Below are 15,467 nucleotides of genomic sequence, written 5' to 3'. Positions count from 1 at the left end.
CTTTGTTGCAAGACTAATGTCAAGAACAGATTTCTTGACTTTCTTTTTCTGCAAAGATCTAATCTTGCAAAAACAGATGGCGGCGACAGGAGGAGAACTCTAAAAGCGAAAAAGCTGAACTGCTTCTTCTTTCTTTTCTGGAGTATGAGATCTGATCTCAATTCGCAGGAACCTTTCTTGCGATTTTTCTTTTTTTTTTTCTTTCGAAATCTGTTGTATTTTTCTCCTTTTTGGTTAGGGTTTCTCCTCCTTTCTTCTTGATTAAGAAACCTCCTAATTAGGAGTTATCCCAATCCAAATCAGTATTTGGATAGGGGATTATCTTAATCCTATCTACAGATAAAGTTAGCTTACTCCTGATCTTATCAGGAGGTTACCAGATTCAAATCTAATTTGAATTTGGTCTCCAAGAGTGGATAAGGCTAAAGGCCCAATCCTTTTACTAACATTAATCTCAGATTCGCCCCAAGGATGGGTGATCATATCAGCCCACCTCAAAATGGGCTTCTGGCCCATTAAGTGTTCAGTGTCTAATTACTTTCCAATCTGCTGCCCAGTTGGGCTTCTTTGTATGGCGTGGGACCCAAGCATTGATCTACACACCAGCCACATGGGTTCGGCCTAGCCTTTAATACAAGGCCCAGTCGAATTCACTGAAAAACTCAATGAACCCCTTGAGTCCATCATATGGACCCTATGGGCCCAACACTTACATTAAGTGGTCCCTGGGCCAAGCCATCTTATAAAAACCCAGGGACTGTGGGCAGGTGCAAGATTAGCCCATCAGGTATTATCCTCAATGGTTTTACACTTAACCTCTCAGCCCTTAATGATCAAGCACTGCCCGACAAGAGAGGACCTCTCCCTCGGCTGCAAGGAACAGTGCCGCACTCTCCTCTCACATGGATCCCGGGAATTAAAACCATTTGCAAACAATTTGAAACCGTACATATATATATATATAAATATATTAATTTTGCAAAACAAAATTCCAACGATTGAAATCAACTGCCAGCAGTTTGGTTTCCATTAGAGAGAGTGCATTCCCGATCATTACCCTTTGTCCGACAAAGTGGCTGATTCTGTCACTATGATCACCCACTCAGATGAATTCTCAAACTGCCCCAACATACCCAGGTTTTGATCCCCGCTAAGGATCTCACTGATTGGCATATCAAAGGCAGCCTGATCCAACACCTAGTGAAGTGTCATAATCGAGTCTAGGGGTCAGGAGTAACTTTCCAGTTTTGCCCATCTATCTCCAAGGTCCAGGGCAAGACTAGAAATCTGGTCCGGTTCAAGGATTCAAGTAATCCCATACTGCATGTGCCTCGGGTCTTACCCTGATGGCTGAGACAGGCCATCCCAACACTTGGTGGCACATTAGCATCAACCTTGGCAGGATAAATCTCCCCAGACATATCCAACGGCTGTGAACATTTAAAACTAACATGAGTCTCTATAAATGTCCAGTTTTAGGGTTTTACACAGAATTAAACCAAACAACATGGATCAAACATGCACTTTATTTATTCTCACTAAATAACAAAAGTACATCAAATCAGATTGAAGCTAAGGGCATACAAAAACTGTCTAACAACTCCCACTTGCACTTAGGTTCAATCTGGTACAAGCCGGAGTCCCATACTTTCCACGGGTTTCTCAAACACCTTCTGTGTCAGTGGCTTAGTCAATGGGTCTGCCACATTATCCGCTGATGCTACCTTCTGAATTAGGACGTCCCCTCTACCAACGATCTCCCGCAGTACATGGTACTTTCTCTCGATGTGCTTTGACTTCGCGTGAGCCCGAGGCTCTTTAATCTGGGCGATCGCTCCATTGTTGTCACACAACAACGGGATGGGAGATGTGCTGGTTGGAATCACTCCCAATTCGTGTATGAACTTCATCCACACGGCTTCCTTGGCAGCTTCACTTGCGGCAATGTACTCGGCCTCGGTTGTGGAGTCTGCAGTGGACCCCTGTTTGCTGCTTTTCCAGCAAACAACACACGATCCTATCGTGAAAACATACCCAGATGTAGACTTTCTATCATCTGGATCCGACTGGAAATCGACATCGGTATACCCTAGAACTTGTAGTGAACTACCATCGAATACCAGACAAAACTCTTTTGTCCTTCGAAGGTATTTGAGTATGTTCTTCACAGCAGTCCAATGCTCCTGCCCTGGGTTTGCCTGGAATCTGCTTACCACACTCACCGCCTGAGCAATGTTAGGGCGAGTGCACAGCATGGCATAAATGATGCTCCCTACGACTGAGGCATAGGGAACGTCTCTCATGCTCTCAATCTCCTCAGAAGTCTTGGGAGACATCTTCTTGGAGAGAGTGACTCCGTGCCTGAAAGGAACGTTTCCTTTCTTGGAGTTCTCCATGCTATACCTCTTGACTATTTTGTCAATGTAGGCAGATTGGGATAATCCAATTATCCGCTTCGATCTATCTCTATAGAGTCGAAGACCTAGTATGTATGAAGCTTCTCCAAGATCTTTCATGGAGAACTGCTGTGATAGCCATACCTTGACCGAAGTCAACATTCCTACATCATTCCCAATGAGTAGGATATCGTCCACGTACAACTCCAAAAATGTGATCTTATCCCCACTGGACTTCCTGTAAACACAGGGTTCATCCGGATTCTGCTCAAAGTCAAACGTTTTGACTGCAGAATCAAAACGGATGTTCCAACTCCTAGAAGCCTGCTTAAGTCCATATATGGATCTATTAAGTTTACATACCATGTGTTCCTGACCAGCAACAATGAAGCCTTGCGGCTGCTGCATGTAGATATCTTCACTAAGATCTCCATTCAGGAACGCGGTTTTGACATCCATTTGCCAAATCTCGTAGTCATGGTACGCTGCTACAGCTAGCAGGATCCTAATGGATTTAAGCATGGCCACGGGCGAAAAGGTTCCCTCATAGTCGATGCCTTCTTTCTGAGTATACCCTTTTGCCACCAAACGAGCTTTAAAGGTCTCAATCCTGCCATCGGGGCCCTTCTTCCTCTTGTAGATCCATTTGCAACCAATTGCTTTTACCCCGGAGGGCGGATCCACTAGAGTCCAGACTCCATTGGTCTCCATTGAGTCCATTTCAGCTCTCATGGCCTCCACCCACTTCTGGGAATCTATGTCTAACATAGCTTCCGCGTAAGTCACGGGATCCTCTTCACTAGTCAAGGTTTCCACCAGGTAACTATCCTGGTCATAACAATATCGGACTGATGGTCTGGATACCCGGGTGGTTCTTCTAGGTTGGTCATTACCTGGAATTTGTGGGACATCTCCCACTGCTCCTGAGCTCTCCTCATCAAGAACTATTTCCTGACGATGGGTGTCCAGGATGTAATCGGATTCTAAGAATTGGGCGTTTCGACTGCAGAACACTTTCTGCTCACTCGGGTCATAGAATAGATAACCCACCGAATCCTTTGGGTAGCCTATAAACAGGCAACGACTGGTTTTAGATTCCAACTTGTCCGCACTTGTTCTTTTAACGTGTGCAGGACAACCCCAAATCTTCAAGTGTCTTACACTTGGCTTCCTTCCGGTCCAAAGTTCATATGGAGTTTTCGGAACTGATTTGGTTGGAACCCGATTCAGCACGTAGATAGCAGTCTCTAATGCGTATCCCCAAAAGGATGTGGGTAATTGTGAGCGTACGAGAAGTGACTGGACCATGTCTAACAAGGTCCTATTCCTCCTCTCTGAAACACCATTGAGTTGAGGTGTAGCAGGAGGAGCTAGTTGTGACACTATCCCATTGTCCCTTAAGTAGTCCCTGAATTCGTCAGAGAGATACTCGCCACCTCGATCTGATTGAAGGGCCTTAATTTCTCTCCCTAATTGTTTCTCGACTACCTGTCTGAACTCTTTGAACTTTTCAAATGATTCAGACTTATGTCTCATTAGGTACACGTAACCATATCGTGAAAAATCATCTGTAAAGGTGATGAAGTACACGTGTTGATTCCGTGTCCTAACACTCAGGGGACCACATACATCAGTATGTATCAGGTCAAGTGTGTCTTCAGATCTTTCAAGCTTACCGTCAAATGGCCGCTTAGACATCTTACCTTGAAGGCAAGGTTCACAAGTGGGAAGATTTTCTACGGTTAGAAAATCCAAAGGACCATCCTTTACCAGCCTTGTAATTCGGTCAATACCGATATGGCCAAGTCGGTAATGCCAGAGGCACGTGGGACTTACTGTATCGCGATTCCTTTTCTTGGGATTTTCGACCGACGTAGTTTCGGTTAAGTTAGTTTCCAGAGAAGGATGTAGAACATAGAGACCGTTCTCTAGTTCCCCGCATGCGACGAATTTATTATTCCATTTAACAGTAATCATATTACTAAAATAAACAGTATATCCATCAGCACACAGTTTTGAAACAGAAATTAAATTTCTTCTCAAGTTCTGTACATAAAGACAATCTTTAAGTACAAGCATTCCTTCTTTAAAAACTAATTCTACGGTTCCTATTGCCGCCGCTGCAACACTTGCAGTTGTTCCCAAGAATAGTGTCACTTCACCTTCACTCAACCTTCTGCTAACTTTGAACCCCTGCAGTGAGTTACACGCATGAGTTGAAGCCCCAGAGTCAACACACCAGGACATAGAAGTAACTAACATGTTAGTTTCTATGACACAAGTTTCGATGTTACCTTTCTTAGATTCCAGGTAGGCAGGACAATTCCTCTTCCAGTGGCCGGTCTGCTTGCAGAAGTGACAGACATCAGATGCCTTGTTCTTCTTCTGCTTCTTAGGTTTGGTAGTTTTCTTCTGGGGCTTCTTTGCCTCTCTTTTTCTTGCCCGATTTGTTAGCTTCAGCAAGCATAACCACAGGCTCATCCTTCTTGAGTAGATCCTCGGCTCTCTGCAACATATTGCTGAGTTCCTGGACGCTGACATTCAGCTTATTCATATTGTAGTTCATTGTGAACGCATTGAAGGAAGAGGGCAAAGAATTGAGGATGGCATCCACTTGCGTGCCAAGATCTAGCCCGGATCCAAGAGCTTCAAATTCGTTAATGTATCCCATCATCCGAAGACAATGGTCATGAACTTTCTGCCCTTTGGTCATCTGCGCGGTCATGAACAATTTCAGGACCTTTTGTCGAGTAGAACGGTTCTGCTCTTCATACATTGTTCTTAGACTGTCCAATATGTCCTTGGCTAGTTCGATCTGATCGAACTGCCTCTGTATTGAGTTGTCTAATGAGGCAACGACAAAGCAGCGGGCTAGGGAGTTCTTATCCTCCCACTCTTGGTAGTCCCTCCTACGGGCCTTAGAAGCCCTATCACCCGGACGTTCCGGGACAGGATTTTTCACCACCTTGTCTAACTTTTCGGAAGTTAGGACCAGCATAAGATTTCTGTACCAGTCGGCATAGTTTGGGCCCTTAAGCTTGTTATCGTCTAGAAGCTTTGCAAATTGGCCGTTTGCCATTTTCTGATAAAATAGCAAAGTCATTAGTCCACAACCTTAGTTTGATTCATGTTACCTACATAGATATGGCTTTTAATCTATGTTCCATTCCCATTTGTTCATCTCTGAGATTTCCCTCCTTTCTCAATGACGGAGACGACGAAATGTCTCTGGAAATGTGGGAAATCACATGGGGTGCGTGAAGCCAACTGTTTCAGCTGCATAACCTCACCACCTTTCTGTGACGGATCATATCCACTCATCAAATGAGTTCCCTTTGGCCTCTGTCAGACAAGGTTCAGAGCCGTTTTCAGGTAAACCTTTCTGTCCAGTGAGTGCTTACCCATCATATTCAGGTTACGCCAAGGTACCGTGAGAGAGTTCCCATTTTCTGGTGAAGCCCCTCCCGCATCGGTCTATGACGCCCCTATCATCTTATGAAACACTCTAATAGATCCAACAGCAAATGGATAGCCCAATTTTATGGTGCGTTTCCTCATTACTGAAGGACCCATCATTGTGATAATGACGGAAGGCCTTTAGAGAGTCCATCATATGGGTCTCCCTATCACATGCATTCATATTTGCTGGAGGGAACAAAAATATGCCCTAGTTTTAATTTAGGTCAAACCAGAGTGGCTCCCACTGACTTTCATAAAGTCAGATTTCTGGTGGGCCTTAAACGGCTAGGGGTTCCGTACGCATCCCTTTTCAGGGTTGTGGGGCCCACCAAGCAAAGAGGGGTCATCCAATGACCTTGAAGGACACCATGGCAATGATGTGCATTCAGCCATGGTGTGCGCAAGAGCCACTAACGAGTCTTCATGGGCCAAGTACTTATGGTCCATGGTCGCAGCACATCAAACATCCAAACATCACATGTAAAGGAGGAATTGATCCAATCAATTAACTGCTATAAAGCCCATTGAATAGCCCATTTAAAATCTAAGTCATTAACAATTAATGTCTACTAGGTGCATGGGCTGAATCGCAGATAGCAGTTCGGCCCATACAGCTTATCTCACAGTAATGGGCCTTTTGCAGTTTTAACCCTTTAAAGCTGGGCTTTACAGGTGGGCCGAATTAATCCCTGTAATTGAACATCAGATTTGGAACAGCAAGTGTGAGAAATACAGACTGAAAAACAGTCCCTATCGAACCCCAGATTCGGTCCAAACAGTTTTGGTCCAATCTAGTCCGAGAGGATCCAAAACTGATTTTCAATTCAAGAATTAATTCATGAAAGATCTGAAATTAATAATTTTGATTTCAAACAATCACAAATCAAACTATGGACTGTTCGCACCACCTGCAAAACAGAGGTTAATCACAAGGGTTGCAGTTTCACAAATTGCAAATCGCAGAAAGCGATTTCTCCAGCTGCAAATCTCCAGTGCCACCTTCTTCTTCCTTCTTCTTTAATCAAGAAAAAATAACAGAAATCCTATTTCTATTAATTACATTCTTGATCAAATCCTATACATTCAGTCTAAAAATAAAAAAAAATTTACAAACCGAATTGAATAAATAGAAAGAAAAAGGGTGCGTAGACTATCTGCGCCAAATCTGCACTGCGATCTCCAGGTTCGAACAGTCCATTAAATCAAAATAAATAAAGAACAATTCTAAATAAATTTTGGATTTAATAAAATTTAATTTCAGATCAATCGCCCTTAACAAGAAACAGTTTCTTGAAACAAAGAAAACAATCTGCGCAAATCTTGAAAGAACACCTTCTATCCATCTGCACAGGGTCATATCTGATTTTCTTTTGGTTCAAGATTCGAACCAGTGGCTCTGATACCACTGAAAGAATGGTAGGATCCATCTAATGGACGCCATAAAGGTTGCGGAATGGGTGGGCGAATTTCAAAAAATTTCCTACCTTCTCCCAACTGGGAATCATATTCCCTAAATTTAGAATACAATATTCAAGGATCCTACTTGAACCATAATCAAACCAGATCTGTACCAAAAGATAAATGGGAGGAATATACCTGATCCGGAGAAGCAGTATCTCCCAAAGTTGGTGTTCACGCCCAAAGAATGCTCCAAGATCCGTTCCTGCTGAAGATGACACAGCTGTGGATGGAACAGAACCAGTAGGGTGCGTCCTACACACTGGATCCTTCACAAGAATCCTCTGGAAACACTAAACACTGAATCCTTTTAGTCTTTGTTGCAAGACTAATGTCAAGAACAGATTTCTTGACTTTCTTTTTCTGCAAAGATCTAATCTTGCAAAAACAGATGGCGGCGGCAGGAGGAGAACTCTAAAAGCGAAAAAGCTGAACTGCTTCTTCTTTCTTTTCTGGAGTATGAGATCTGATCTCAATTCGCAGGAACCTTTCTTGCGATTTTTCTTTTTTTTTTCTTTCGAAATCTGTTGTATTTTTCTCCTTTTTGGTTAGGGTTTCTCCTCCTTTCTTCTTGATTAAGAAACCTCCTAATTAGGAGTTATCCCAATCCAAATCAGTATTTGGATAGGGGATTATCTTAATCCTATCTACAGATAAAGTTAGCTTACTCCTGATCTTATCAGGAGGTTACCAGATTCAAATCTAATTTGAATTTGGTCTCCAAGAGTGGATAAGGCTAAAGGCCCAATCCTTTTACTAAGATTAATCTCAGATTCGCCCCAAGGATGGGTGATCATATCAGCCCACCTCGAAATGGGCTTCTGGCCCATTAAGTGTTCAGTGTCTAATTACTTTCCAATCTGCTGCCCAGTTGGGCTTCTTTGTATGGCGTGGGACCCAAGCATTGATCTACACACCAGCCACATGGGTTCGGCCCAGCCTTTAATACAAGGCCCAGCCGAATTCACTGAAAAACTCAATGAACCCCTTGAGTCCATCATATGGACCCTATGGGCCCAACACTTACATTAAGTGGTCCCTGGGCCAAGCCATCTTATAAAAACCCAGGGACTGTGGGCAGGTGCAAGATTAGCCCATCAGGTATTATCCTCAATGGTCTTACACTTAACCTCTCAGCCCTTAATGATCAAGCACTGCCCGACAAGAGAGGACCTCTCCCTCGGCTGCAAGGAACAGTGCCGCACTCTCCTCTCACATGGATCCTGGGAATTAAAACCATTTGCAAACAATTTGAAACCGTACATATATATATATATATATATAAATATATTAATTTTGCAAAACAAAATTCCAACGATTGAAATCAACTACCGGCAGTTTGGTTTCCATTAGAGAGAGTGCATTCCCGATCATTACCCTTTGTCCGACAAAGTGGCTGATTCTGTCACTATGATCACCCACTCAGATGAATTCTCAAACTGCCCCAACATACCCAGGTTTTGATCCCCCTAAGGATCTCACTTATTGGCATATCAAAGGCAGCCTGATCCAACGCCTAGTGAAGTGTCATAATCGAGTCTAGGGGTTAGGAGTAACTTTCCAGTTTTGCCATCTATCTCCAAGGTCCAGGGCAAGACTGGAAATCTGGTCCGGTTCAAGGATTCAAGTAATCCCATACTGCATGTGCCTCGGGTCTTACCTTGATGGCTGAGACAGGCCATCCCAACACTTGGTGGCACACTAGCATCAGCCTTGGCAGGATAAATCTCCCTAGACTTATCCAACGGCTGTGAACATTTAAAACTAACATGAGTCTCTATAAATGTCCAGTTTTAGGGTTTTACACAGAATTAAACCAAACAACATGGATCAAACATGCACTTTATTTATTTCCACTAAATAACAAAAGTACATCAAGTCAGATTGAAGCTAAGGGCATACAAAAACTGTCTAACAACACTAGCCATTTTTGGATTGTTAATTCAACTGCCCGATCTCTTCACCAAAGCAGTTACAAGAGTCAAATTAGAGATAGATTTATGCAAGTTGGGAATGACTAATATCTATTCCCAACTTGAGGGGGAGTGGAGAAATAGACTAGTTTTAGTGAAGTCCTTACCATTCCCAGTTTTTTTTCTTTTTATTTATTTATTATTTTGGGCCTATTACTATTCTGTTTATTAGTTTTCTGGGCCTTACTGGGCCTATTGTTATTTCTGTCATTATTGACTAAGGAGTGAGTTGGGTGGCAGGGGCATAGGTGTCTTTATGTTCTATGTTTTAATAAGAGTATATAAATAAAAATTCTGGGTAGTAGAAGATTCTATCCTGCGCCCTTTCTTCTTCTCATTTTTCTTCTCTTCTCTTCTCTTTTCTTCTTCTTCTTTTGTTATTTCTATGTTTTTCCGCTGAAGTTTTATCAGGTTTCTGATCAACTGAGATCAGCATACGCCATCTGTATTGGCTCACAATGTGAGGAGCGTAAGCAATATCTGATCTAGTAAGGGATAAATACAGAAGTTTACCTACTAGGTGTTGATACCTCTCCCTGTTAGTGAGAAACTCATCTTCTTCACCTTCTTGCAATCCATGTTTCTGTTCAATTGGAACGCCATCAGGTCTACTCCCCAACTTTCCTATTTCCTTCAATAAATCCAAAGCATATTTCTGTTGGCATATATGAATCCCTTCCTTAGATGTAGGAACTTCTATTACAAGGAAGTATTTTATAGGGGTAAGGTCCTTGGTTTCAAATTCTGATGCCAGAAAATCCTTTAATGTTTGAATCTCCTTTGTATCATTCCTTGTGATCACCATATCATGGACATACACAAAAAAGGTAGCAAATTTGTCATTTTTATTCTTATAGAATAAGGTATGGTCTCTGAAACCATGCTATTGGAGATTGTTTTTAGCCATAAAATGAATCTCTTCTTAACTTGCAAACTCTTCCTTTCATGTCATACCCCAGCGCAGGATCCATATAAACTTCTTCCTGGAGTCCATTTAGAAGTGCATTCTTGAAATCAAGTTGATGCAATTCCCAAGAGAAGTTTACAACTAAACAGAGAAGAATGCATTTGATATTCGATTTTGCAACAGGAGAAAATGTTTCCTTGTGATCAATGCCCTCTCTCCGAGCGAATCCTTTAGTAACTAGTTGTGCCTTGTATCTCTGTACTGATCCATCTGCCTTGTATTTTACTATGTAAACCCACTTGCAACCCACAGTTTTCTTCCCATGTGGTAGATCCACTAACTTCTAGGTTCTAATCTTCAGAGGTGCTTTCATTTCTTTATTCATTGCTTCTATCCATTTGGGATCAAGAATAGCTTCTGAATACCTGGAAGGAATAGTAACAGAAGACAAAGTAGACAGAAAGGAGTAATAGGTAGGAGAGAGATGAGAGTATGAAACAAACTTTGATATTCGGTGCAAAGTACATGAGTGAGTCTGCTTTTGTGGAGCTATGGGTATGTCCAAATCAAATTTAGAAACAATACCTTGACCAAGTTGAGAGCCCCTCGATTGATCATGAACTTCATTTGGGTTAGGTGCAAAGTACATGAGTGAGTCTCATAAGAAACCCTTTTCCTTTTTCTTTTATACACACTCATCTCCATTCCATCATGCATAGTGGTTTGGGGGGTGGCTAGGTTAGGAGCTGTAGAAATCTTTTCATGGCAAGATGGATCAGAGGAAGAAGATGGAGAGGATGGAAGTGAGTAATCAAGATGAGGCTAAGGCAAGAAAGGATTTACCTCAGAGGAAGTTTGTTACCAAAGGCGGGCTAAGGCAAGAAAGGATTTACCTCAGGGAGGCTCAAAGAATGACTGGGATTCAAAAAATGTAAGATCTTTGGTAACAGACTTCCTCCCAGTGTGAGAATCAAGATACTTCTAGCCCTTTTGAGTAGGAGAATAGCGAAGGAAAACACTACGAATAGCCTTAGTTTCCAATTTTGTTCTCGTTGGATTCGTGACATGGATAAAACACACAACTAAATACCTTGGGTGGTAGAGAAAGGGCTGAAAGTGGAGTCTGCATGCACAACACCCTGGATGGCATCCTATTTATTAGATAAGAGGCAATAAGCAATGCATGTGACCAAAACTTCTTTGTAACCTTGTGCTGGAACAATAAAGCACGAGTAGTTTCAAGTAAGTGGCGATTTTCCTTTCTGCAACTCTGTTTTGTTGTGGAGTATAAGTACAAGATGACTGATGGAGGATTCCTTCATCTTCAAGGAACTCTCAAAATATTCAGCTGCATTGTTTGATCGAAACTTCTTTACTTTCGTCCCAAATTGTGTCTCAATCATTTTATAGAAAATTATAGTAATTCCAGGAACTTCATTTCTGTCTTTCATTAAATATTTCCACATACATCAAAAGAAATAATCAATAAAACTAATAAAATAGCAATAGCCATCCAAAGAAACAACAGGAGAAGGGCCCCACACAACTGAATCCACTAAATCAAAAGGATTGGAAATTTCATTTATAGATTTTTGATAGGTTCTCTTACGATGCTTGGACATTTGACACACCACACCAAAGATTTTCTAATGACACCTTTTCAAATAGCTCAGGAAACAAAACATTCAATGAAGGAAAAGATAAATGGTCAAGTATAGCATGCCACAAAAATACTTTAGTAACTAACTCCCGACTATTTCTGTCCCCACCACTTGACACCTGGATAGCAGCATCAATATCTTCATTTAGGTAATAGAGTCCTCCAGCCTCACAACCACTCCCAGTCGTTCGTCTCATCAACCAGTCCTGAAACACACAATGAGTGGGAAAGAAAGTCAAACAACAGTCTAGATCTTTGGTAACTTGAGACACAAACAACAAATTAGTAGTAAAGGTAGGAACATGCAACACAGATTTCATAGGTAGATCATTTCCAAACATAATGTCTCCCTTCCCAGAAATGCTAGAAAGAGAGTCATTAACAATTTTTACTTTGCCCTGGTCAGGAAAAGGATAATATGAGTTGAACAAAGAGGATACACTAGTCGTATGTCCTGAAGCCCCTGAATCAATCACCTAGGGGCATGGGGAAGATGGTTGGATAACATTGAAGGCAGAAGCTATACCTATCTTAGCAAATGAAGCAAATGAAAGCTGTTCCAGACGAGCCATAGCTCTGTTCAGAAGGTCTACCTCCTCAGCTGTAAAGTCAGGGAGACTGGAATTACTAGAAGCCGGTCCAGAATGAAGGGAAACACTTGGAGTAGTATTCTTCTTACTACAATCAACCACATTTGAACTTGTGACATGGCCAGCACCATTAGGACATTTATATTACTTCTTATTCTTCCTTAGAGCTACAAGGGCTTATTGTTCAGTTGGTTGAAACTGAACCTCACTTCCCATCTCTTTCCTCCTCAACTCCTCATTCCTTATTAGGTAAAAGACATGCCGAAGGTCAAGTAGTTCATCCCTTCCCAAAATCTGAGAGCAAGTGCTTTCATAAGAAGAATTCAGACCTGCAAGAAACTTGAAGATTCTCCATTCTTCAACTTGTTTGTCATTGTTCTCTTTATCCTTGGTACTCTTCCAGTCCAATATCAAGTGATGGGCAAGTTCTTCCAAAGGCCTTCAAGAGTTGCAAAATATGTTGTCACAATGAGTTCTCCTTGGAACATGGCTGCAATGTCTTCATTCAGCCTGTATATCCTTGCAAAATTTTTCCTCTGCCCATATGTTCTTAGAAGTTTATCCCATATCTTGTATGCAGTACCATAGTGCTGCACAGTTCTAGTGATCCTAGGTGTCATGGAATGAAGAAGCCAAAATTTTTCCTCTTCCCAATATTCAGGTTGCTCCTTCTTTGGTTCAACAATCTGGTCATTAATATATCCCTCCATTCCTCTACTGATTATGGCAAGTCTAGCTGAAATAGCCCACTCCACATAATTGTACTCATCCAACTTAATGTCAGTAATCTGTAGGGTAGGGCTTTCAAGATTGGGAAGACCCTCCCCTAACCTAGTTTCCTTGGAAGAGACCTCAGTAGTGGAGGACATCCTTATAATGGGAGTACACCAACTCAGAGACACCAGCAGCACAAAAACAACATCCCAACTTGACTGCCTAACTTAAGAAAGCAAGAAACAGTCTCAGCAACAAACCTGACTGCGACTGTAATCAGTTCAAGAGTCCAGAACGACTGATGACAGCCCAAAACTCCAAGAAGCTGTCCAGAATTCAGATCATACAAATTCTGGGTGCAGAATAGCAGAACATAGAGCTTCTTCACCTCCTAATAGTTCTGCTGGAGTAGAACCTCACTGTCTTGCAACAGCCAATGCCTCTTCTTCTGCTGTACAGAAACTAGATCTGAAACTCAGGTCTCGCTAGCAGTCCACAGACTTCACTCCTTCTTCTTACCCTAATAGGGCATAACCAAAGGCTGCTTAGGGTTGCTTTGGTCTCTTCTCCAAGGAAGAAACCCTACAAACAGGATGCCAACTCCTTAGTGACCCACAAGCTGCTTAGGGTTTCAGTAGAACAACTTCCGGAGAGAAAAGAAGAGGAAAAAGAAAAAACAGATTTTAGTCTTAACAAAAAAAAAAAAGAACTCCTATTGCTCTGATACCATGAAGTTTTTTGAGCAAGATAAGAGGAGAAAATAGAGAAGACTAGAGGAGAAGAGAATAAGAAAATGGGGCGGCAGTCTTGTTCTGTTCAGATCAGGATGGGATTTAAATGTAACGTAAAAACATGAGAAATTGCAAGGTTGCGCTTCATTATGTGGACTAAACATAAACAGATTTAAGAAATGAGTAACTTTGCCCATTACACCCAAAAAGATATAAACTGAAGTAATGGCCCGGCCCATTCAACATTAAGACTTACAACAGATTGTACAGGAGTTTTATGAATTTATCATATTAAATCACACTGAGTAGTTCAGAATATCAAGTCGTTTACATTAACAAGAAAAGTTGTATTTTTGCAGTTAGCATCAGAGAAAGAAGAGTTGATTCAAGCTTTGGCAACAGAATCATCTAATTCTTCCCATCTCAAGGTACTCTCATTTTCTTTATTTTCTTTGAGCAATAAAAATATTCATTTCCTTATGAGGATGTATAAAATTACAGAAGTAAATGCTTCTTTACAGTGTGTAACTCTCTATACACAACAGCATTGCATGATTCCCATCAAATGCAAAATCTCTTCTATGAAAGCACCAATTATTTAAGAGCTAAATGAGTAGTCTATGATGAAGCTACCGGTATTGGCACAAAATGAACCGAATAGTTCTCCTTATAGAAAGTTCTGTGTGCCCTTTCCTTCCAAATCCTCTTGCAAACAGAGCTATAGCAGAGGGGATCTCTGCCCAAAATCAAGATATTCCTGGAGCCCAGTGAAAAAAGGTGAAAAGGAAAAATGACATCTCTGATCAATGGGAGAAAGCAGGCTAATTGAAACTGGAAAGAGATTTAAAGCAGATCCTTCATTGTTAGAAACCTGATTGTTGAGAGAGCTGTTTTATGTTGGAGTCTTGGGAGGCAGGGTAATCTAGTAATTACCAAAAGAAAATAAGGGCACTCCAGTCCTAGAATTATCATAAACAGGGGCATTATTGTACTTGCACTTATTCTTTATTAATATATATATGTGCTGGGCCAACTTTCTTAGAGAGATTAGACTATGATTTTCTCTTCTAAGAGAGGTTTGGCTGTTTTCTCTTGTCTAATCTCTCTTTCTCTTCTCTCCCTTGCCTTTCTCTCTCTCTCTCTTCCTTGTCTGAATACTAATACAGCTCTGTTACATGGTATCAGAGTAGGGAGATTGAGGTATCTCATTCTTTTTCTCCACCTTGTTCCCTTCAAACTGCTTTAGCAGTTACTTTCGTGGAAGGAGAGGAAGAGCTGGGGAAGGAAGGGGAAGGAGAGGTGGAGGTCATGGTTGATGAAGAGTAACAGCTGGCAGAGTAAGTGGGTGGAGGCTGCGATAGAAAATGAAACGGATTACGTGGAATGTGAGAGGGCTGAGAGAAGATAGAAGGGAGAGTGAAAAGTTTTTTGAGAATTCAATATCCTGATACGGTGCTACTACAAAAAACTAAGCTGGAAGCCTTTGACATGATCTTGAAGAATGAGATTTGGGGTTCAAGTAGTGTAGATTGGGCAGAGGTGAATGCGGAGGGCCTACTGGGAGGCTTGGTGGTGTTTT

At 41.6% G+C, this 15,467-nt stretch overlaps 1 protein-coding gene across 2 annotated transcripts in view; it reads left to right on the top strand.

Annotated features, from left to right (window-relative positions):
- The window catches only part of LOC148865149 (uncharacterized), a 95,090-nt gene that overhangs the window by 56,093 nt on the left and 23,530 nt on the right, over positions 1-15,467 (top strand). For both annotated transcript variants that reach the window (XM_088979907.1, XM_088979908.1), the window contains one exon: positions 14,248-14,316. In XM_088979907.1, the coding sequence (XP_088836033.1) occupies positions 14,248-14,316 (69 nt within the window). The remainder of the gene's footprint in view (positions 1-14,247; positions 14,317-15,467) is intronic.

The sequence above is a fragment of the Nelumbo lutea genome, chromosome 3 (genome assembly GCF_056320005.1).
Source record: "Nelumbo lutea isolate HS-2025 chromosome 3, American lotus-T2T, whole genome shotgun sequence".
Lineage (NCBI taxonomy): Eukaryota > Viridiplantae > Streptophyta > Magnoliopsida > Proteales > Nelumbonaceae > Nelumbo > Nelumbo lutea.
This window is presented reverse-complemented; position numbering and strand designations above follow the sequence as displayed.